Source organism: Mustela nigripes, chromosome X (genome assembly GCF_022355385.1).
Source record: "Mustela nigripes isolate SB6536 chromosome X, MUSNIG.SB6536, whole genome shotgun sequence".
NCBI lineage: Eukaryota > Metazoa > Chordata > Mammalia > Carnivora > Mustelidae > Mustela > Mustela nigripes.
This window is the reverse complement of record NC_081575.1, coordinates 71,050,083-71,073,734: the sequence shown is the minus strand read 5'-3', so window position 1 is coordinate 71,073,734 and position 23,652 is coordinate 71,050,083. Positions and strand designations below refer to the sequence as shown.

Genomic DNA, 23,652 nt, shown 5'->3' with positions numbered 1-23,652 from the left:
GTGTGTAAACCTCGTGATTCACAGACCTGTACCCCTGGGAATAAAAATATATGTTTATAAAAATTAAAAATTAAATAAAAAGTCCAAAAAAAAAAACCGAATCTGATCTGACTCTTGGCTTCAGCACAGGTTCATGATCTCATGGATCCTTTGATAAAGCCCTGTAACAGGCCCCATGATCAGTGGGTTGTCTATTTGAAGATTCTCTCCCTTTGACTCTTGCCTCACTCATGTGCATGCATGCTCTTTCTCTCTCAAATAAATAAATAAATCTCTTTATAAATCCCATAGAGGCCTTATCCTATATAAAGACCTGGCCTCTGTGTTTATTAGCCCTCTAAGTGTTTATGATACACACCAAAGTTTGAAAACTACTGCTATAGATCAGGGTTCAATGAAGTATGGCTCTTGGGCCAAATGTAACTTGCCATCTGTTTTAGTAAATAAAATTTTATTGGAGCATAGCTCTGCCCATTTCTTCACATATTATCAATGGCTGTTTTTGTACTACAAATGTAGAAATAAATAGTTGGGACAGAGTCTATATAGCTCACAAAGCCTAAAATATGCATAACCTAATCATTCATGGAAAACATTTGCTGACCTCTGCTAAAGATTAAAAGAGGTTTAAGAAACATTTTAACAGATGTTATGTGTGGATATTATTTGCATCCTGATTCAAGGAAAAAAACCCATGACATGTTTGAGACTTAGAAATTTAAACACAGAATATTTAATAATAAGTAATTATTACTAACTTATGTTTAGACATCATAATTGTGTTTATGTATACAAATAATTTTCTTTTTTCAATATACATATTAAAATATTTATGGATAAAATAATACGATGTCTTGGATTTACTTTAAAATAATATGGGGGAGGGTAAATGGAAATATTGATGAAACAAGATTGGCCACATGTTGATAACTATTGAGGTTGGGTGATAGGCACATGAGAGGTCCATACATTGTTCCTTCTATTTCTGCATATACTTGAAATCTTGCATAATAACAAGTTTTTTAAGGGATAAGATACTAAGAGAGGGAGAGTGCGTCAGTGTCTGTCACAAAGTGAGAAGTCCCCATTCTTGAGGATAGTGCCCTTAGGGCAGACAAGTTTGGTTTCCTCCACTGGTGTTATATTAACTTCAATTTATTTTTTTATTTTATTTTATTATCTATAATTTACTTTTTTCTTTTTTATTATTATGTTCATTAGTTTTTGATGTAGTGTTCAATAATTCATTAGTTGTGTATAACACTCAGTGCTCATCACATCATGTGCCCTCCTTAATACCCATCATCCAGTTACCCCATCCGTCCACTGTCCCCGTCCCTTCTGTAACCCTCAGTTTGGTTCCTGGAGTCCAGGGTCTTTCATGGTTTGTCTCCCTCTCTGATTTCTCCCCCTTCAGTTTTCCCCCTCTTTCCCTGTGTTACTCTGTGCTATTCCTTATGTTCCACATATGAGTGAAACCATATGATAATTTTCCTTCTCTGCTTATTTCTCTTAATGTAGTCCCTTCCAGTTTCATCCATGTTAATGAAATGGTGGGTACTCATCCTTTCTGATGGCTGAGTAATATTCCATTGTATATTTGAATAAAGAAAATGTGGTTCATATCTCCAATGGAATATAATTTCCATTTAAAAGCTTCAACACAGTCAGTGTAAATGTCCTGAATTTCATCAATGTCATCATTTGTAACCACACCAACATTTTATGGACCACTAATAAAAAAAATCACTCTATTGTCAAATTATTTAGTATTTTTAAAACCTTTTAAATAGAAAATAAACCCAACAATGAACAAAATTTTACCAAAATGACTACAATATGAATGGCTAGGACCAAGTTCATGAATATAAAGGTTATGATAATTAAACCAAAACTGCTCTGCTGCCATTCCCTTAGAATTGATAAAATTTGGGGGCACCTGGGTGGCTCAGTGGGTTAAGCCTCTGCCTTTAGCTCAGGTCATGATCTCAGGGTCTTGGGATCCAGCCCTGCATTGGGCTTTCTGCTCAATGGGGAGCCTGCTTTCCCCCTCTTCTGCCTGCTTCTCTGCCTACTTGTGATCTCTCTGTTAAATAAATAAATATTAATAAATAAAATCTTTAAAAAAAGAATTGGTAAAATTTGATATATGTTTGTTAGCTTTCATGTATATTCTAGGATAGTTATAAATATAGTATTCTAATTATAAATACATACTTACTATACTAGGAGTGATTAATCAGTATTTTAAAAACTCTAATCAGAAGGCAGAGGAGTTACTATAAGCCTCAAATAACTGGACCTTCAATCAACACCAGTAGCTTTGTTAATTAGCATCATTGATGGTAAAGTGACTTCCCATTGTTTAGATGTGTCAAGATATATGGATTGGCGGGGTGCCTGGGTGGCTCAGTGGGTTAAGCTGAGCCACTGCCTTCAGCTCAGGTCATGATCTCAGGGTCCTGGGATCAAGCCCCACATTGAGTTCTCTGCTCAGTGGGGAGCCTGCTTCCCCCTCTCTCTCTGCCTGCCTCTCTGCCTACTTGTGGCCTCTCTCTGTCAAATAAATAAATAAAATTTTTTTAAAAAGATATATGGATTGGCTACAAATATTGTATATATACTCTCAACTTCCACAGACAGGTTAGAAGAATAGTGTAATGATTAATCATAACATCACTAAGGTAGACCAACAAATACGCATCTTCAGATGTGATATAGCATAAGGGACACAGTATGGCTTATGATGTGTTCTGGCCAAAAAAATAGTTAAACTGAATTCATCTGTCTTTAAGTATAATCTCCACTTTATAAGAAATAAAGAAAATGGGGGAACAAGTTCAAAAATATAACACTGAAGAAAGTAGACAAAACTAGTAAGACTCTGTAGGACAACTGGTGGATCTAGTCCTATCAACAAGCCACTCGTTAGTCGACGCAATAAAAAAAAAAAAAAAAGACCTGAGCTAGAATTTTTGAAAAATGAAAAGAATATAAAAAATAGTGTGTGTGTGTGACACTATATTGAGTACTAGTTTGGGCACACCACCTATAAAGGGCATTTTTGGGTAAACTAGGGAAATGTTAACATTGTATGGAAAGGTGGAAATTATAGAACTGAAAAAAAATAAGCTGCAAAACACCATAATCTCATTTTGGTAAAAAATGTGAATGCATGTGTGTGTGTGTGTGTGTGTGTGTGTGTAGAAATACACACTAACAGAATGATCTGAAAGAAAATAAGCTAATTATTAATAGTAGTGATTTTGGATACTGGGAAGAGAAAACTTTTACTTTTTAAATGTTTCTGTATTTTCTAATCTCTAGAGTGCACATTATTGCTTCAAAAGTAACAGAAATATTATTACAAAAATAAGACTCTAGTAAGCTTAGTAACCTACACCTAAATCAGCAGTGAAGAAATGAAACTCTTAATATTCACTGAGGATATGATACTTTATGGAGAAAACCCGAAAGACTCCACCAAAAAATTGCTAGAACTAGTCACAGGATACAAAATAATGAACAGAAATTTCTGAAATTTTATACACCAATAATTAAGCTGAAGAAAGAGAAATCAAAGAACTGATACCATTTAAAATTATACCAAAAACCATAAGGTACTTAGGATTAAACCTCACCAAAGAAATAAAGGATCCATACTCTGAAAATTATAGAACATTTATGAAAGAAACTGAAGATGGCACAAAGAAATGGAAAAACATCTCATGCTCATGGATTGGAAGAACAAAATACTGTTAAAATGTCTATGCTACCCAAAGCATTTAATGCAATCCCTATCAAATACCACCAGCATTTTTCACAGAGCTAGAAGAATCCTAAAATTTGTATGGAACCATAAAAAGCCTCAAATAGCAAAGCAAGCTTGAAAAAAAGAGCGAAGCTGGAGGCATCACAATTCTGGACTTCAAGTTATATTACAAATATGTAGTGATCAAGACAGTATGGTTTTAGCACAAAAACAGACATATAGATCAGTGGTACATAAGAGAACCGAGAAATGGACCCCCAACAGAAAACCAAGAAATGGACCCCTAAAGTATATTGTCAACTAATCTTCAACAAAGCAGGAAAGAATATCTTAGAGAAAGAAGAGTCTCTTCAAGAAATGGATAGCACAACAGTGGACAGAAAGATGCAATAGAATGAAACTGGACTATTTTCTTTTACCATAGACAAAGGTAAATTCTAAATGGATGAAAGACCTAAATGTGAGACAGGAAACCATGAAAATCCTAGAATAGAACACAGGCAGTAATTTCTTTCATAACATCCATAGCAACTTGTTATTAGGTATGACTCTGGAGTCAAGGGAAACAAAAGAAAAAATGAACACTGGACTTCAAGAAAAAAAGCTTCTGCACAGTGAAGGAAACAACCAACAAAACTAAAAGGCAACCTTCAGAATGGGAAACGATATTAGCAAATGACATATGTGATATATGGTTAGTATCTAAAATATATAAAGAACTCATCAAACTCCACACCCAAAAACCAAATAACCCAGTTAAGAAATGGGTAGAAGACATGAATGGTCATTTTTTCAAGGACATTCGGATGGCCAAAAGACACATGAAAAGATGCTCAACATCACTCAGCACGAGGACAATACAAATCTAAACTAGAATGAGATATCACTTCACACATGTCAGAATGGCTAAAATTAACAACACAGGGAAAAGCAGGTGTGGTGAGGATGCAGAGAAAGGATAATCCTGTTACACTGTTGGTGGGAATGCAAACTGGTGCAGTCACTCTGGAATACAGTATGGACATTCCTCAAAACTTTAACAATAGAACTACCCTACAACCCATCAATTGCATTAGTAGGTATTTACTCAAAGAATAGAAAAATCTTGATCTGAAGGGATACATGGACCCCAATGTTCATAACAGCATTATGAATAATAGCCAAATTATAGAAAGAGCCCAAATGTCCATCAACTGATAATTGGATGAAGATGTAGTCCACAAATACTATGGCATATTACTCAGCCATCAAAAAGAATGAAATTTCGCCATTTGTAATGACATGGATAGAGCCAGACTGTATTATGCTAAAGGAAATAGAGTAAGACAAATACTGTATGATCCCTTTAATATGTGGAATTTAAGAAACAAAACAAATGAACATAGGGGAAAAAAAGAGAAGCAAATTAGGGAACAGACTTTTTTTTTAACGATTTTATTTATTTATTTGACAGAAAGAGCTCACAAGTAGACGGAGAGGCAGGCAGAGAGAGAGAGAGAGACAGAGAGGGAAGTAGGCCCCCTGCTGAGCAGAGAGCCCGATGCGGGACTCGATCCCAAGGCCCTGAGATCATGACCTGAGCTGAAGGCAGCGACTTAACCCACTGAGCCACCCAGGCACCCAGGAAACAGACTCTTAACTGAAGAGAACAAGCTGAGGGTTACTCTAGGGGAAGTGGGGGAGACCACTTGTGATGAGCACTGGTCATTGTATGGAAGAGATGAATCATTTCGTTCTAGCACTGAAACTAAGATTACACTATTAACTATCTAGAAGTTAAATAAAAACTTAAAAAGAAAAAAAGAAAGAAAGAACACACTGTTCTACAAAAATCACAAATTATTTTAATACCCAAGAAAATTTACAGTGTCATATTATCCAATTAGTGGTCCACCTTCAGATTTTCTCAAATGTCATGCAAAAAATTATTTTATACTTGGGTTTTTTCAAACCTAGATCCAGAGTTCATGCACTACATTTGTTTATGTTTCTTTAATCTCTTGATATAGAACAGTACACCTACCTCTGTTTCCCGGACAGTGAAAAGTCCAGGCTAGTTTCTTAATAGAATATCGAGGAGTCTGTATTTTTCCTATACCCTCTACTTTTTGTAAATTGGAATGATTTAATTTGATTCAGGTTAAACCTTTTTGACAAAATTATTTAAGTTATATTGTGTACTTCTTCCTGTATCCTATCAAGAGGTACATAAGGTCAATTTGTACTATTATTAGTGATGCTAACTTTGCTCAATTAACTAAGATGATGTTTGCAAGATAGCTTGATTATAAAGATACATTTTTCATTTGTAATTAGTAAGTAATCTGTGGGTGATACAAGGGAATTATGTGAATATGTTGTTCCTGAGCAATCTTTTACCCAATGGTTTTGATGTATGCCTGAAACAGGGTACTGAGATTATAAACTACTGGTTTATCTAATTCTATTATTCCTCCCACATCTATTAGCTGGCATTCTTCTGTAAGGAAGAGCTTTCCTTATTGTACTCATCTCCAATAAATATTTATTCAAAAAGTTATACTCAAATATAGCACTTTTGTTTTTGATGTTTATGTTGACTCCAGATGTAATCAATGTCAGCCTTTTCAAACAGGTTGCTGTGTCCTTGTGACACAACTGTATCAGTACTTAAGCTCTCATTTGTTACAAAGGTATACTTTATCCTAGACTCACCTTGTATTTTCCTTGCCTTAGACCAGTAGTCCGCCATTTCTCTAGGAAGTGAATGTTGTTTAGAAACAAAGATCTGGGCATTATGTATGCTCATTGCTTTTTTGGAGGGGTAGAATCACTTCAAGACTGGTTCAATGAGTAGAAGTTTTGTTGTTTTGCTGGGGTTGTTTTTTGTTTTATTCTATTTAAATTCCAATTAGTTAACATATATTAGTTTCAGGGTAGAATTTAGTGATTTATAACATATAACATTTATACATATATCACCCAGTGTTCATTACATCAAATGCCCTCAATGCCCACCACCCAATTACTCCATCCTCCCAACCACCTCCCCTCCAGCATCCCTCAGTTTGTTCTCTATAGTTAAGGGTCTCTTATGGTTTGCCTACCTCTCTATTTTTACCTTATTTATTTTTCTTTCCCTTCCCCTATGTTCATCAGTTTTGTTTCTTAAATTCCACATATGAGTGTAATCATACAGTATTTGTCTTTCCCTGATTGACTTAATTATATTAAAATAATACACTCTAGATCCATCATTTTCTTTTTTAAATCATGAGTTCAGGGGCTCCTGGGTGGTTCAGTTGTTAAGCATCTGCCTTTGACTCAGGTTGTGATCCCAGGGTCCTGGGATCAAACCCCATACTGAGCACCACATCATGCTCCCTGGTCAGTGGGGAACCTGCTTCTCCCACTTCCTCTGCTTGTGTTCACTCTCTCACTGTGTCTGTCAAATAAAATAAATAAAATCTTAACAAAAGGAAAAAAATTAAAAATAAATCACTAGTTCATACTGGCTTTCTTAATTCGGCTTTACCATTATAGATTTTATCTATTTATTTATTTGACAGACAGAGATCACAAGTAGGCAGAGAGGCAGGCAGAGAGAGAGGGGGAAGCAGGCTCCACACTGAGCAGAGAGCCTGATGTGGTGCTCAGTGTGGGGCTTGATCCCAGGACCCTGAGATCATGACCTGAGCCAAAGGCAGAGGCTTTAGCCACTGAGCCACCCAGGCGCCCCATCATTATAGATTTTTAATATCTTACATTTTATATCCTTATCTCTTTTTCTTACAGCATAAATCTTCTCTTGTGATAATATTAATATACTCACTTTTTAACTTTTTTCTTTATCCTTGTGATACATAAGTATAAAATAGTTTAAAATTTAATTACAATATTATTACTAAACCTACTGGGTGATGCTTACTACTTTTTTGTAGCTTTTCCTGTTTTTAAATATTATCTCATTAAGGATGAGTCAGAGGACTACACAGTAAATTAGTTGAAATAACTATTTTCTTTATGTGGTTATGTTATCAATTTGATAAACATTCAGACTCATTTGCTTTTTAAAATATTTATTTATTATTTATTTATTTGAGAGAGAGAGCATGTTTGCACATGAGCAGGGGGAGGGGTAGAGGAGAGGGAGAAGCTGACTCCCTCTGAGCAGGGAGGAATCCCATTGAGGGGCCTTATCCCAGGACCTGGAGATCAATGACTTCAACCAAAGGCAAAGGCTTAAATGACTAAACTACCCAGGTGTCCCTCATTTACTTTTTAATCTTCAATCTCAGGGTTTATAATCCTTGGTTGCATTTTACTTTTTGGATATATAAAATATTAGTATGGTTCAAAAGTCGAAACCATACAAGGAGGTGGATTTAGAGGAATGTGGCTCTCATCACCTTTATCACTTCTACCCTATTCACCACCTACTCCCTTTAGTAATCATTTTCATTAGGGTGGTTTTTTTTACCTTTTGGATATTTGTACCTCTTAATCTCCTTCATCCATTCCCCCACCCACCTCCTCTCTTACGAATACCAGTTTGTGCTCCATATTTAAAAGTCTGTTTTGTTTGTTTTGTTTTTATATTCCACATTATTTGTCTTTCTCTGTCTTATTTCACCTAGCATAATACTATCTCCATCCATGTTGTTGCAAATGGCAAGACTGTGTTCTTTATGACCAAGTAATAGTCCATTGTGTGTGTGTGTGTATGTGTGTGTATGCACATACACAACATCCATTATACATATAATATATGTAGTATTTATATAAAATATCTCATATCTTCTTTATTCATCTATGGAGGGGGCACTTGGATTGCTTCATTACCTTGCCTATTGTAAATAATGCTTCAGTAAACACAGGGGTGTATATATCTTTTTGAGTCAAAATGTTTTCATATTGCTTCGGTAAATCCAGTAATGGAATAGAATTACTGTAATTCTATTTTTTTAACTTTTTGAGGAAACTCCATACTGTTTTACACAGTGGTTGCACCAATTTACATTCCTGCCAACAGTGCATGAGGGTTTCTTTTTCTCCATATCCTCACCAACACTTGTTATTTCTTGTCTTTTTGATATGAGACATTCTGCCAAGTGATACCTGATTATGGTTTTGATTGGTCTTTCTCTGAAACTAAGTGATATTGAGCATCTTTTCATGTGTCTGTTGGCCATCTGTATGTCTTCTTTGGAAAAAGATCTATTCATATCTTTTACACAGTTTTAAATCAGATGGTTTGGGAATTTTTGTTGTTGAGTTGTATGATTTATGTGTTTTGGATATTAACTTCATCTTCTTCCATTTGATAGTTTCCCTTTTTGTTTTGTTGGTGGTTTCTTTTGCTGCACTTATTAGTTTGTTTTTATAAGAGCTTTATTGAAATATATTACATATACCATACAGTTCACCCTTTTAATGTTTTTTCCCAATTGTTTTTAGTATATTCACAGAGTTGTGTAACCATCATCACTATCTAATTTCAGAGTATTTTCACCACTCCAGAAAGAAACCCCATAGTAATCACTACCCATTCACTCCCACGTCTGCATATCCCAGTCTTAGGCAACCACTAATCTACTTTTGGTCTTTGTAGATTTGTCTGTTCTGAACATTTTATATAAATGGACCCATATAATATGTGGTGTTTTGTGTCTAGATTCTTTTACTTAGCATAATATTTTCAAATTTCATCCTTGTTGTAGCATGAATCGGTGCTTCATTTCTTTTTTTTTTTTAAGATTTTATCTATTTATTTGAGAGAGAGAATACCAGTGAGAGAGCATAAGAGGAAGGGCATGAAAAAATGGAAAGATCCAAGATGACCTTCAAGAGACAAATGGATAAACGTGATGTGGTCCATATACACAATGGACTATTACTCAGCCATCAGAAAGGATAAAATACCCAACTTTTGCATGAACATGGATAGGACTGGAAGAGATGATGAGTGAAATAGGTGAAACAGAGAAAGTCAATTATCACATGGTTTCACTTATCTGTGGAACATAAGGAATAGCATGGAAGACATTAGAAGGAAGGGAAAGAAATTGGAGTGAGAGATGAACTATGAGAGACTATGGACTCTGGGAAACAAACAGAGGGTTTCAGAAGGGATGGGGTGGGGGAAATGGGTGATCCTGGTGATGGATATTAAGGAGGGCATGGATTGCATGAAGTACTGGGTGTTATATGCAAACAATGAACCATGGAACACTACATCAAAACCTAGTGACCCATTCATCTGTTGATGGACATCTAGGTTCTTTCCATAGTTTGGCTATTGTGGACATTGCTGCTATAAACATTCGGGTGCACATGCCCCTTTGGATCACTACGTTTGTATCTTTAGGGTAAATACCCAATAGTGCAATTGCTGGGTCATAGGGCAGTTCTATTTTCAACATTTTGAGGAACCTCCATGCTGTTTTCCAGAGTGGCTGCACCAGCTTGCATTCCCACCAACAGTGTAACCATAAGTGACTCTTAATCTCACAAAACAAACTAAGGGTTGCTGGGGAGAGGGTGTTTGGGAGAAGGGGGTGGGATTATGGACATTGGGGAGGGTATGTGCTTTGGTGAGTGCTGTGAAGTGTGTAAACCTGGTGATTCACAGACCTGTACCCCTGGGGATAAAAATATATGTTTATAAAAAATAAAAAATTATATTAAAAAAAAACCTAGTGACAAACTGTATGGTGACTAACATAACACAATTAAAAAAAAATAAATGCAAAAAAAAAGAGTAAGGGCAGAGGGAGCGAGCATGAGTGTGGAGGGGAAGGGCAGAGGGAGAGGGAGACACAGACTCCCCACTGAGTAGTGAGCCAGATTTGCGGCTGGACTCCAGGATACTGGGATCATGACCTGAGCCAAAGGCAGATGCTTAAATGACTGAGCCACCCACGTGCCTTAGTGCTTCATTTCTTTTTATCACTGAATAATATCTCATTGTATATTTATACCACCTTTTTTAAATTTATCACTTGGTGGTCATTTGGGTTATTTCCACTTTTGGGTAACTACGAATAATTTTACTGTGTATATTTGTGTATATGTTTTTGCATGAAAATATGTTCTCATTTCTCCTTATTATATACCTAATAATAGAATTAGTGGGTCTTGTGGCTTAACTTTTTGAGTCATTCGTTTTTTATCTTACTGCTTAATTTGACAAAAGTAAGAAAACATGTGTTTAATATTCTTATATATTCTTATTTCCCTCTTTTTTTCTTATAGAAAGGGTAGCATACTCATATATCTTGTTTTAAACTTTGGGTTTGTTTTTGTTTTTGCTGTTGTTCTCTGTTATACACCCTGACATTTGCAATGCATTCTAAATCACTACAAAATAAAGTTTGTAGATATTTTCTTAATACTTTTTTGACTGTATTTTATGACTACATACAATGACTACATTGTTTGAATATACCATTATTTATTCAAATAGTCCCCTATTGTTGGGTGCTTCTGCTATTTCCAATATTTTGCTATTAAAAAATTATGCCACAGTGTTGAACCTTGTGTATATGTTGTTTGGTACTTGTGGAGGTGTGTCTTCAGAGTGTATGTCTAAAAGTAGAATTTCTAGGCATAGGGTAAGTGAATATGCAGATTTGTTAGATCTTGTCAAATTTGCCTCCTCTAGTTATATATTGCATTAATGTCAGCAATGTAGTTGAATACCTATTTGCCCCAAAGTCTCATCAATAGATCATGTATTAGGTTTCAAGAATAAGTGGTATCTCAGTACAGGTTTAATTTGCATTTTTCTCCTTTGAGAAAATGAGCAGTTTTTCATATACTTAAGGGTATTTGTTTTCTATTTCTGTGTCTTCTATGTTTGTGTCTCTTGTCTCTTTTGTTCTAGGCTTTTTGAAGATCAAGATCGTTGAGATAAGGTAGTAGCCAGACATTGGGTGAATGGAAGTAGGTGCTCCTCGATAACTGCTAGCAGGATAATCCTTAGCTAAGTCCTTGTCACATACTAAGAATCTTAGAAAATCAGAGCAGGAATAACTATTTCAGATTAGCTAGTTCAGTCCTCTCATATTATAGATGAATAAAAGAAAGCCCAGAGAGTGGGAGGAACTTTCCTTCGTTCACACAGAAAATTAGATATAATGTGGAACTTGAACCCAATTTCTCTTTCCCCCAGGGTAACTTCAAATTAATATGCAAATGATTTATGTGTTGTTTTTTGTACTTTCACTAAGATTATCACAAACAACATTTTGGGAAGAAATTGCCTCTCAATTAGCCCAAATTACAAATATTGGCAATAAATATAAAAGGTATCCTCTTGCTAATTCTGCCTTTTTATCTACATTAGTGTCTATAATGCTAATTTGTTATAGAAATATAAAAAAAACCCAGAATGTCAGAGTTTCACTGAATCTTGGTAATATCTCATTATATCACAGGGAAACCTGAGATCCAGAGATGCAGAATTTATCACAGGGGGTGACCAAGAGGGCCATTGAGCCTGGAGCCTCACCTTCACTAAGGGTTTCAGGTTTAGGTATTTGAGATCTTCTCCAAATGAGGTTAAAAATGTATGATTACTGCATTTTTGTGAGTGTGGTGATAGCTTTATTTTGAAAAATAGACACACATAAAATCCATTGCAATTTTTCTAAGCTTGTTGTCTCATTTCTGTACTTTTTAATATACCAGGAGAAGCCTTGAGGGTGACCTGTCCATGATTATCAAGAAAGCTAGTAACAGAACTGACACCAGAACCCAGATTTACTGACCTGTCCATAGTCCGAGTGCTTTCTGCTGTACCATACTTCTTCATAAGAGCAACTGGCTCTTATGAGTCAAGTAAATTCATCTTTATCCACAAAACTGAATCCTCTGGCCAAAAAGTACGACCCATGCCACATAAACACACCATCTCGGAGCTCATCACTAGGCCTACTCTCTACAATATGTCTTTCCTGTCTGCCATACCCAAGCAAAAAGTTGGCCACAATCTTAATAACTCCCATTTCTTGAGAATCTCTTATGTGCTATGCACTTTATCTGTGTTCATTCAAATACACAGAACAGTCCTGCATGTTGGGCAATACTATTTTCATTTTACAGATGACTAAACAGGCTAAGAGAGATTATCTAAGATTATATCTAAGAGGTTAGATGATATCTAAGAGGTTATGTAAGATTATACAGGTAAATAAGTGATACAGCTGGAATTTAAAACCAAATTTATCTCACTACAAAGCCCATGTTCAGCCCACTTTATCTGGTAATACCCTTCAATTGAGATGGATGATGACACTGGGAGGATATATATACAAGGGCCAAGGCAAAATCACCTTCTTTATAGAGCACTCAGCCTGTCCAGGATTAAACAGTTGGTGGCTGGGATTTAAGGAGATAACAAACAGTTTCCCTGTGTACCCTGTGGGCCAATCCTCAAATAGAAACTCTTCCTGAAAACTCAGAAGTTACTTACTTGACCAAGTGTCTTATAAGAAGTTCCAGCATCTCTCGATTCTTTTCAGGTAGCTTATATACCAGGGAATGAATAGCTCCCAGCCGGTAATCCAGGTTGTCAGACTCTGAGAGAGAACAGAGAGAGACAGTTTTGCCTTTTAGGCAACTGGATCAAGCAAACTCTCATATAGGCACCCGTGCGCGTGCACGCGCGCACACACACACACACACACACACACACAATCAGAAACAGAGAGATGAAAAGAGAAAGAGAGAAGCAGGTACAATGAAACAATGGCAAAGAGACACCAAGGAAAAAAAGACATTGAGACAGAGAGAGAGAGGGAGAAAGACAAAGACACCAAAAGAGAGATAAAAGACAAAAAGAGAGATAATAACAAAGAAATAGGTCTGGGAGTTTTGAGAGAGAGAGAGAGAGAGAATAGAAAGATGAAAACACAAGACTATCTCTGAGGAAGTCAAAGTTCTAGGTACAGCAGGTTGTTCTACCCTTTCACATGTAAACTTACGCTGAAAACCCTTGCCCATCCATCTTTTTGTGGTGCTGGGAGGGATACTGCTACCTTTGGGTTTATGTGAAAATCCCTGAGACAGTTTAGAGGTCTCAGGTCAGATCAAAGGTCCATTGCCTCAACAAATATTCATTATGAGGTCAAGTCTTATCAGTCTTTTTCCTGTACACCACAGAGAGCACAGAATAGAAGGGTCATGTAAAGATAGGGAGGGATACCCATACAGTGGCCTCAGCCAAAACTTTTAATACTTCTTCAGCTGCTGACTTTTGGGGTGATTCTATATGCTTTATTTCCCATGCAATGTTCCACTGCACCCTCAGTTTTATCTAGAAAATATGATTCTAGCATTAACACATTAGGAGTAATAATTCATAGCACAAATGAAAAACATTAAAAAAGGCAAAGCTATGAAAAAAATCTAAAACAGCAACTATAATGAAACCATTCTGCTGCCCCCAGTTATGTGAATTAATGCTCTTATTCTGGCAGAAGAGGCATATGCAGTCAGTAAAGCCCTCACACCCGTAACATCCCTCATGTTAGCCAGTTTTATCCAACCTACTCAACTTCTACTTATTTATGAAAAATAATATAACACTTGAGTTAGACAGCAAGCAAGAATACTCTCATTTGGTAGTGGACAAAAATCTATGGATATTTTTCCCCTCACTTTTTCTCAAACAGTTTTCTAGGTTTATTGCTAATGAACATTATTTTTTTTAAATATTTTATTTATTTATTTGACAGAGAGAAATCACAAGTAGATGGAGAGGCAGGCAGAGAGAGAGAGGGAAGCAGGCTCTCCGCTGAGCAGAGAGCCCGATGCGGGACTCGATCCCAGGACTCTGAGATCATGACCTGAGCCGAAGGCAGCGGCTTAACCCACTGAGCCACCCAGGCGCCCCTACTAATGAACATTATTAAGAAGCCAAAACAACACAATTAACTAGCAACATAAATACTTACTGGCAGCAGAGACCAGCTCTTTGTGAAGTCTATAGGTCATGACAGGTTCAGAAAGATTCCTGAAATTAATGAAGACTGTAAGTTCCTTTGGGGAAGCCTTGGATTTTCAGTTCTGTGGGCAGCAAGGCTTAAAGTTCCTAATCCCTATAGCTTAGTGAGATTACATGTATTTCTCTCTTCACCTGAAACTTTGTCAGAGGAATGCCACTTACTGGTAAATCAATAGAAGACCTGCAAAAGTATAAGCCAATTAGTCCTGCAGGGTCCCTAATTAGTTTTCAAAGGTGAAAGGAGTCATAAACCAGCCCTGAAAAATTCCAAAGTGGACCCAATCTGAATGCTGCTATAAAGTCCTTGCAGTTTGATAGTTCCTTAGTTTTCAAAGTACTTTCATATCTATCTTCCCATCTGATCCTTCCAATGATCCTGTGACATGCAGCAGTTATTCAAATCTCAGCTTAATGGAGGAGAAAACTGAGGTCCAACAGATTTCTTTATTTAGTTAAATATATATATATATACATATATATATATGTATATATATATACACACATACATACATACATACATAGGCTGAGCACCTACAGATACCTGACATTGTGCCAGATATTAGGATCCAAAGATGAGTAAGAAAGACCCCCAAACCTTCAAGAGCTAATAGTCTAGTTGAGAAGAGTGCCATATACAGAATTAACAATGTAAAAGGACCAGTGTGATGATAATAATATTAGTAAATGCTTCACTGTTCTAAATGATTTGCATATATTTACTAATTTAATCCTCATGACAACACTGTAAGGTAGATATTGTTATTATATCCATTTTATAAATGGGGAAACTGAAGTTCAGAAAAGTTAAATAAGTCATCCAAGACCACGCAAAGCCAATAAGTGGCAGAACTAGGCAGTCTTTCTTGAGCCTATGCTCTTAATCACTATGTTATATGGTCTGACATTACTATTATCATAGTAATCCAGTTGAGAGGTAATAAAGACCTAAACAAAAATAGTGGCATCAAAGAAAAAAAGAAATGATAAGGAGAATTATTTAAAAGACATTAAAGACAGAGCTTCTTCAATGATTGGGTGTACTGGTAAGGGAGAGAGTCATCTGGTTTGTGAGACTGGATAGAATAGAAATGGATTCAGAAGGAAGTAGAGACGTTAAGCCAGAGGGACTTTTGGGGTAGTCAAAGGCACTTGTCTATTAGGCAGATGGATGGAATGCCCTTCTATATCTGAGAAGTAAATATGAAAATCATAAACCTAGGTGAGTGTTTAAAACCATGAACATAGGTGAGCAGTTAAAACCACAAGAACAGATACCACTGCTCAAGGAGAGATGACCAACTCATAGCCAAGAGGCCTTCCAATTATTATTTGTTCAGAATAGTGTATTAAAAAGACAAGTTGTATTAGGTGTCAAAATATAAAAAAAAACTGAGATACCTCACATAAAATCTGCATTTTCTGCCTCTATTGAAAAATGGAAAGACCTGGTTATATTGAGCCCATATGGTTATTTGTGGAAATAAATATTATGGCTGATTATATATAAACAAAGGGATCACTATGCAAATACAGGTTCAATATGTAATGTTTTAATAGGAAAGTAGTCTGCTTCATTCATTTCTGTGGATATTTGAATTTTTCAACCCTCAATTATAGTAAAAAGAGAGGAGAATCCTGGAAAATATCAGGTAGAAAGTCCATAAAGGGAACTTCTAAAAATGGTCAAAAAAGGTATGAGGAAAGCCAAAAACAAGTGATACAGTAGAATCCAAAAGGGGAGAAAGTATCAAGGAGGCTTCATTAACAGCTTCAGATGTTGCAAAGAAATCAAGTAAGGACTGACAATTGTACATTGTGTTTAGCACTGAGGGAATCACTCGTGACCTTGGCAAGAGCATTTGCAGTGGAGCAGAGGTATTGGGATGGTGACTGCAATGGGTTAAGGAGAAAACTGGGAGGTTAAGAAGTAGAGACACTGGGACACCTGGATGGCTCAGGTGGTTTAGTGTCTGCTTTTGGCTCAGGTCAGGAACCCAGTGTCCTGGGATCAAGTCCAGCATTGGGCTCTTTGCACAGCGAGGAGCCTGCTTCTCCTTCTGCCTGCACTCCCAATTTATATGCTATCTAACAAATAAATAAATTTTTAAAGTCTTAAAAAAAAGAAGTAGAGACACTGTATGTAGATTACTTCATGTATTGATGCTTGGATAGGAAGGCATGAATTATCCCTCTTATTAGGAAATCTCATCCAAGCTCCTGCCTCCCAATTATCATATACATTGTTGATGACTCACAGTTTTAACTCAAGCTCAGAATTCTTCTGAGTTCATTCCCATATATTCAATTGCTCACTTAATATCTTGCCCTGATGTCGTTAGACACCCACATTTGACATATCTAAAGTCCATCTTGTCATCTACCCTGAATCTAGTCTTTTTCTTGTGTTTCTCAAATCAGCAAATATATGGCTACCATTTGGTTATATGGGCCATAAACTTAGAAGTCATGCTTTTATCTCCATCTCTCCTATTCTCATATCTAAGTTTACTCCCTAAATTTCTTGAATATGCTTATTTCTACCAATCTACACTGCTAGTTCAAGCAGAGGCATCATCCCTTTCATAGAGCACAGCAATAGCCTACTAACTGGTTTCTATCTCTACCTATTTTGATTCCCTCTAATCTGATCTTTATATGTTTTTTTTCAAAATGCAAATCTCATCATATAACCTACTGCTTAAAATCTCTCAATTTATTCCCATTCCTTTTAAAATAAATCCAGACCCCAATTCTTATGTCCCATATGACCTTGCATGATCTGGCTTCTAATATCTCTTCCTCCCTCTCTATACTGGTACACATAGTTTCTTGAAAGGATCATTCTCTCTTGTGCTTCAAGGCCTTTGTGTATATCTCTGTCTGGAACTGCCTCTTCTCAGCTGACTGTAAATTATAATTCAAACCTCGGTTCAAAAAACCACCAGAATAAATCAGGTATTCCTATTACATGCCTTCATAACACCTTGCACCTTTTCTTCAGAGCACTTATTATGGTTTGTTATATTTGTATGATTATTGATTATATGATTATATCATGTTGATATGATTATTTGTTTTTTACTGCTTTCCTAACTGGACTATAACTTTTTTTAAATTTAGAGACCACATCTATTCACAATTGTATGCCTAATGCCTAGTATCATGCTAGGCATAGACTAGATACTCAAGAAATGTTTATTGAATGGTTTAATAAATGGCAGAATGAATTTACCCATTTATGAAAAAACACACAAGGTCAAAGAGATGTGTTTTATAGGAGTATATTTATATGCTGAGAGGAAAGAGTTGAATAAGAGAGAGTAAAGATATTAGCGAAAGAAAGGATAGTTTTAATGAATCTTAGAACACTGGAAAAATAAATTAAAAAAGGAAAGGATAGTTTTAGTTTTTAGGGTACTTTCCTGGTAATGTTGGAGATAAGGAATAAGTTATGTATGTATAACACAGATGAAGAGTCCCCTTTCTGAAAATACTGAATTATTTGAGAAACCTAAAGGGTGTTAACTGGTTAATGCATATTAAAGGCCCATACATTAAGTGTTAAGGACAAATCTCTTATTGGAGGTATTGCTCATTCAGGCTTTCAGGCTTGATCTTCCCATCTTTAAAAGGGGCCACACTGCTTATTATGGGATGAGTTGGGAAAGATTTAATGTGGGGAGTTACTTAACTTATATAAAATTTTGGAAAAAATTGACTCCTTTGAAAAAGGCTACAGACATAGAATCATTTACTCTCATTATTATCATCACCAGTCTTCTAAAAGTATGCAGAGTAGATTGCTCTCTGTCTTCACTAATATGACCCAGGCAACTTCAAGAATGCTATAGCCCCTGAGGATGGGAAATGGGAAGAAGATGCTCCAATACCAGTGACCTATATGTCAGGGATACTTAGGTTGAAATAATGTGAGCTGTGAGCATGGATAATACTTAACTGGAAAGTGGTGCCTTTCAATTTCCTCATCTGTAAAATTAGTTATGATACCACATACCTTACAGGATTATTGTAAAAAAAAACAAAACGAAACAAAAAACGATATTGTCAATGTAAACCTAGAACACCTTCTAACAACAGTACATTTCTTCTTTGGCAGATGCTAGAGAAATACTCCTGGAAAGAGCACTCAAGTTTATATAAAGTTCTAAGATGATAATACAGCAAAACGTCATTTAACAGCAATATCTGGGACCCAATTTATTTTGGATTAATGATATTCAAGTATCTATCCAAGTACCTAAAGAGTACAATAATTGAAAAAAAAGACGATTAGTAAATAATGTATGATACATACAATTGGACATAAAGAATAGAAAGAAATGAATGAGTATATGTCCCCCCCAAAAAATATATGCCCCAAATATTTTTACATGATATAAATTTATGCTAGTGAACTAAAAGTTCTATTCATCACACAAGGAACTGTACCACCAAATTTTGCTGATAAGGTAAATTTTGTTTTCTTATTGCTCTCAATTCACTCAGTTCTAACATTTGTGTAACTGTATTTTCTTGCTTTTTATTTCTATTATATGGATGAATGTATAAAACATGACACATAACACAGAAACACAAATATGTTTGTCCAAACGCAATTTAATGTTTCAAAATAGTTATTATTCAACCAAGCATGTTAACAACTTTGAATTGCCATAAATACTGATATTATTCATGAGCACATTGTGACATCACTCTACGCACAATGGCAAAACTTCCATTACTTTAAGGAAAAGCCATTTTTCAATAATAATTCTATTATTTTGATGCTTAATTTGCCTAAATTCCCAAATTAAAGGTTTTCTAATACACGTTCTTTTTTGACGGAAATTCTTTTCACTTTTTTTTATAACAAACCTATCTAACCTCCTGAGCTCCTGAGCTATCCAACCACATAAGCTCCAATCTCCACCTAGACAAATTTCACCAACTATGAAAAACAAATTCCCAAATTGTATCAGACATACCTGAGGTAGAATTTCAAAGAGCTGGTGATTGTCTTAATGTCCCAGTCACTACTATGAAAATCAACGTCTCCTGGGCATTTAGGATCTATTTGAGGAAAAAAATTAAAAAGTTAATATTCCAAAAGTTCTTACTTTTTACCCCTTGCCTGGGTGGCTCAGTTGGTTAAGCAACTGCCTTTGGCTCAGGTCATGATCCCAGGATCAAGTCCCACATCGGGCTCCCAGCAACATGGGGAGTCTGCTTCTCCCTCTGACCTTCTCCCCTCTCATGCTCTCTCTCTCTCATAAATAAATAAAAAAAATCTTTAAAAAAAAAAAGAAAAAGGAAGTGGGGTGTCCAGGTGGCACAGTTGGTTAAGCATCAGACTCTTGGTTTCTGCTTGGGTCATGATTTCAGGGTGGTGGGATAGAGAGCTGGGATGGGCTCTGTGTTCAGTGCCTCAGAGTCTGCTTGAGACTCTTTCTCTCTCTCTCTCTGCTCCTCCCCCACCTTCTCTCTCTAAAGTAAATAAAATCTTTAAAGAAGAAAAATAAAATACATTATATTAAAAGATAGTCACTCTACCCAGTTTTCAAGAGATGGAAACTTTGTACAACAACCATGTCTTTGATGTCTAAAAATTCCCTTGCATTCCACTCAGGCATGTAAGACATTTGGAAGTCATGTCTTCCAACCACACAAGGAAAAAAGTATAATAAACCAAAAATCAACTCCTCTTAGATCCATCAGCGATCTGAGGTCACACAACAAACTACTGTCCTCAAAACTGTAGAGAGAGACTGGGAGAGCCAGAAAATAGAAACTTACTAGAGGAGAAGCCACGGAGTAGAAAACTCTATGGGAACAGTACAAGGTTAGGAAAACCTAACCTACAGTTGATTTGCTAGAGGCTCAGTGGATAAGTTTGAGAGTTAAGAATTCTAAGGGGGACTGGTCCTGGGGTACCTGCACACTTCTGTGAATTTTGCCTCCAGGAGCCCTATGAGGTTCTCACAGTGAAGATCTAAGAACAATTCACTCATGTTTCTGGGCTCTTTCTTTCTTTCTTTCCTTCTCTCTCTCTTTCTTTCTTTCTTTCCTTCTTATTTTCAGGTTTCAAGAGAGCACAAGCAGGGGGAACAGCAGAGGGAGAGAGGAGAGAGAGAAGGAGCCTGATGTGGGGCTTCATCCCAGGATCCTGGGGTCATCACCTGAGCTGAAGGCAGATGCCTAATGACTGAGCCACCAAGATGCCCCTTCATGCTTCTTTTTAATAAAAGGATAAGAACCATAAAATTCTCTCAATAGATGCAGAAAAAAGCATTGACAAAATATAGCATCCTTTCTTGATAAAAAATCTGCAGTGTAGGGACAGAAGGAACATACCTCAATATCATAAAAACCATATAGGAAAAACCCACAATGAATATCATTCTTAATGGAGAAAAACGGAGAGGTTTTTCCCTAAAGTCAGGAGCACAACAGGGATGTCTGCTCTCACCACTGTTGTTCAACATAGTACTAGATCCTAGCTTCAGCAATCAGAAAATCAAGAGAAATAAATGACATCCAAATCAGCAAAGAAGAAGTCAAATTCTCACTTTTCTCCAGAAATAGCTATGCTGGTGGATCCCAGCTATTTCAGACCTGGATCCTATTATATACATAGGAAAGAGGGAAGTGACCTTATAAAAGGGTAGAGACTACATTAGCAGCTTAAAGTAAATTCATCTGTGAACTATTGGTTTTCCCTGGATTCAAATTATATCAAGATTACTAATAACATTTATAACCCTGAAGCAATAATTCTATGTCAGCAAATTTACGCAAAGTATATATCAGAATAGACTCATCTATAAATACGTCATCACAAAAAAGGAAAAAAGTAAAATGCTCAATAATAAGGAAGTTATCAGATAAATATTTGTTCTTTCATTTACTGTAATTTTATGTACCAATTAAAATATTTACAAAGTATTTATAACCATATGTGATGCATATGTCAAGATAATGTGGTTAGCCATCTAAGCCTAAGTAACCCTACACATCCTCCAGAAAACATAGAATGAAGAGAAAAACAGGGTTACACAAAGCCATGTCCTCCACATAACAGAAACATAGAGAATAACCAAATTCCAAATCACTTGAAATTAGAAATATAAACACTAAATCCCAGGGAGATATCACTAATATTCCATCTCCACAAACATTTGCAGAGAGCAAGCAAAATGCCAGCAAATTTTCATTCATAAGAAAATAAGAGGTCTGGAAGACTAAAATTAAACTAAAACCAGCACCAGAAAGACAAAGTCTAAACGAAGTATAAAAATACTGAAAAATAGAGCTAATCAGAGCACTTGTGGAAGAGTGTTCTAAGTGCTCTTCAAAAAGAAGTCATGGAAAGAGGAGGAGTCAAGATGGCGGAAAAGTAGCAGGCGGAGACTACTTCAGCTAGCAAGAGATCAGCTAGATAGCTTATCTAAAGATTGCAAACACCTGAAAATCCATCAACAGATCGAAGAGAAGAAGAACAGCAATTCTGGAAACAGAAAAACAACCACTTTCTGAAAGGTAGGACTGGAGGAGACATGAATCCAAAGCGATAGGAAGATAGACCCCGGGGGGAGGGGCTGGCTCCCGGCAAGCGGCAGAGCAATGGAGCACAAAATCAGGACTTTTAAAAGTCTGTTCCACTGAGGGACATCGCTCCAGAGGCTAAATCGGGGCGAAGCCCACACGGGGTCAGCGTGGCCTCAGGTCCCACAGGGTAAGAGAATGATCGGGGGTGTCTGAGTGTTGCAGAGCTTGCGGGTATTGGAACGGGAAAACCGGCTACAGAGACAGAGCCGACAGTAAGCTCACAGCTCGGTGTTACCTTGAAACAGCAACAGGCTCGGTGAACTCGAGCGCGGATGGAGGTCAGGCAGACTGGAGTTACTGGACGCTGTTCTCTGAGGGCGCAATGAGGAGTGGGGACCCCGGCTCCTGGCTCCTCCGGGCCGGAGACCAGGAGGCCGACATTTGTATTCCCGTCCTCTGGAACTCTATGGAAAGTGATCAGGGAACAAAAGCTCCAGAAAGCAAACCCGAGCCGATTACTCAGACCGGCCCCTGATAAGGGCGGTGCAATTCCGCCTGGGGCAAAGACACTTGAGAATCACTACACCAGGCCTTTCCCCAGAAGATCAGCAAGAAATCCAGCAAAGACCAAGATCACCTACCAAGGAGTGGGGTTTCAATACCAAGGAGAGCAGCAGAACTCCAGAGGAGGAGAAAGCAAAGCACGGAACTCATGGCTTTCTCCCTGTGATTTTGTTTAGTCTTGAAGTTAATTTAAATTTTTCTTTTTCCTTTTTTTTTTCTCGCCTTCTGGTAAAATTTTTTTTAACTTTTACCTTTTTCTTTTTTAACTTTTTTAACTAGTTTATCTAATATATACATATTTTTTTATATTTTTCTTTATTCGTTTTCTTTTTTTAATTCTTTTCTTTTCTTTTTTATTTCTTTCTTCCTTTTTGAACCTCTTTTTATCCACTTTCTCCCCCGTCCAGATTTGGGATCTCTTCTGATTTGGTTAAAGCATATTTTCCTGGGGTTGTTGCCAACCTTTTAGTATTTTACTTGCTCCTTCATATACACTTACATGGACAAAATGACAAGACGGAAAAATTCACCACAAAAAAAAGAACAAGAAGCAGTACCGAAGGCTAGGAACCTAATCAATACAGACATTGGTAATATGTCAGATCTAGAGTTCAGAATGACAATTCTCAAGGTTCTAGCCAGGCTTGAAAAAGGAATGGAAGATATTAGAGAAACCCTCTCGGGAGATATAATAAAAGCCCTTTCTGCAGAAATAAAAGAACTAAAATCTAACCAAGTTGAAATCAAAAAAGCTATTAATGAGGTGCAATCAAAAATGGAGGCT

At 36.6% G+C, this 23,652-nt stretch overlaps 1 protein-coding gene across 4 annotated transcripts in view; it reads right to left on the bottom strand.

Annotated features, from left to right (window-relative positions):
- The window catches only part of OPHN1 (oligophrenin 1), a 526,945-nt gene that overhangs the window by 126,196 nt on the left and 377,097 nt on the right, over positions 1 to 23,652 (bottom strand). For all 4 annotated transcript variants that reach the window (XM_059385802.1, XM_059385799.1, XM_059385801.1 and 1 more), the window contains exons 16-18: positions 19,745 to 19,829; positions 14,710 to 14,768; positions 13,227 to 13,332 (exon numbers count right to left, since the gene is read on the bottom strand). In XM_059385802.1, the coding sequence (XP_059241785.1) occupies positions 13,227 to 13,332; positions 14,710 to 14,768; positions 19,745 to 19,829 (250 nt within the window). The remainder of the gene's footprint in view (positions 1 to 13,226; positions 13,333 to 14,709; positions 14,769 to 19,744; positions 19,830 to 23,652) is intronic.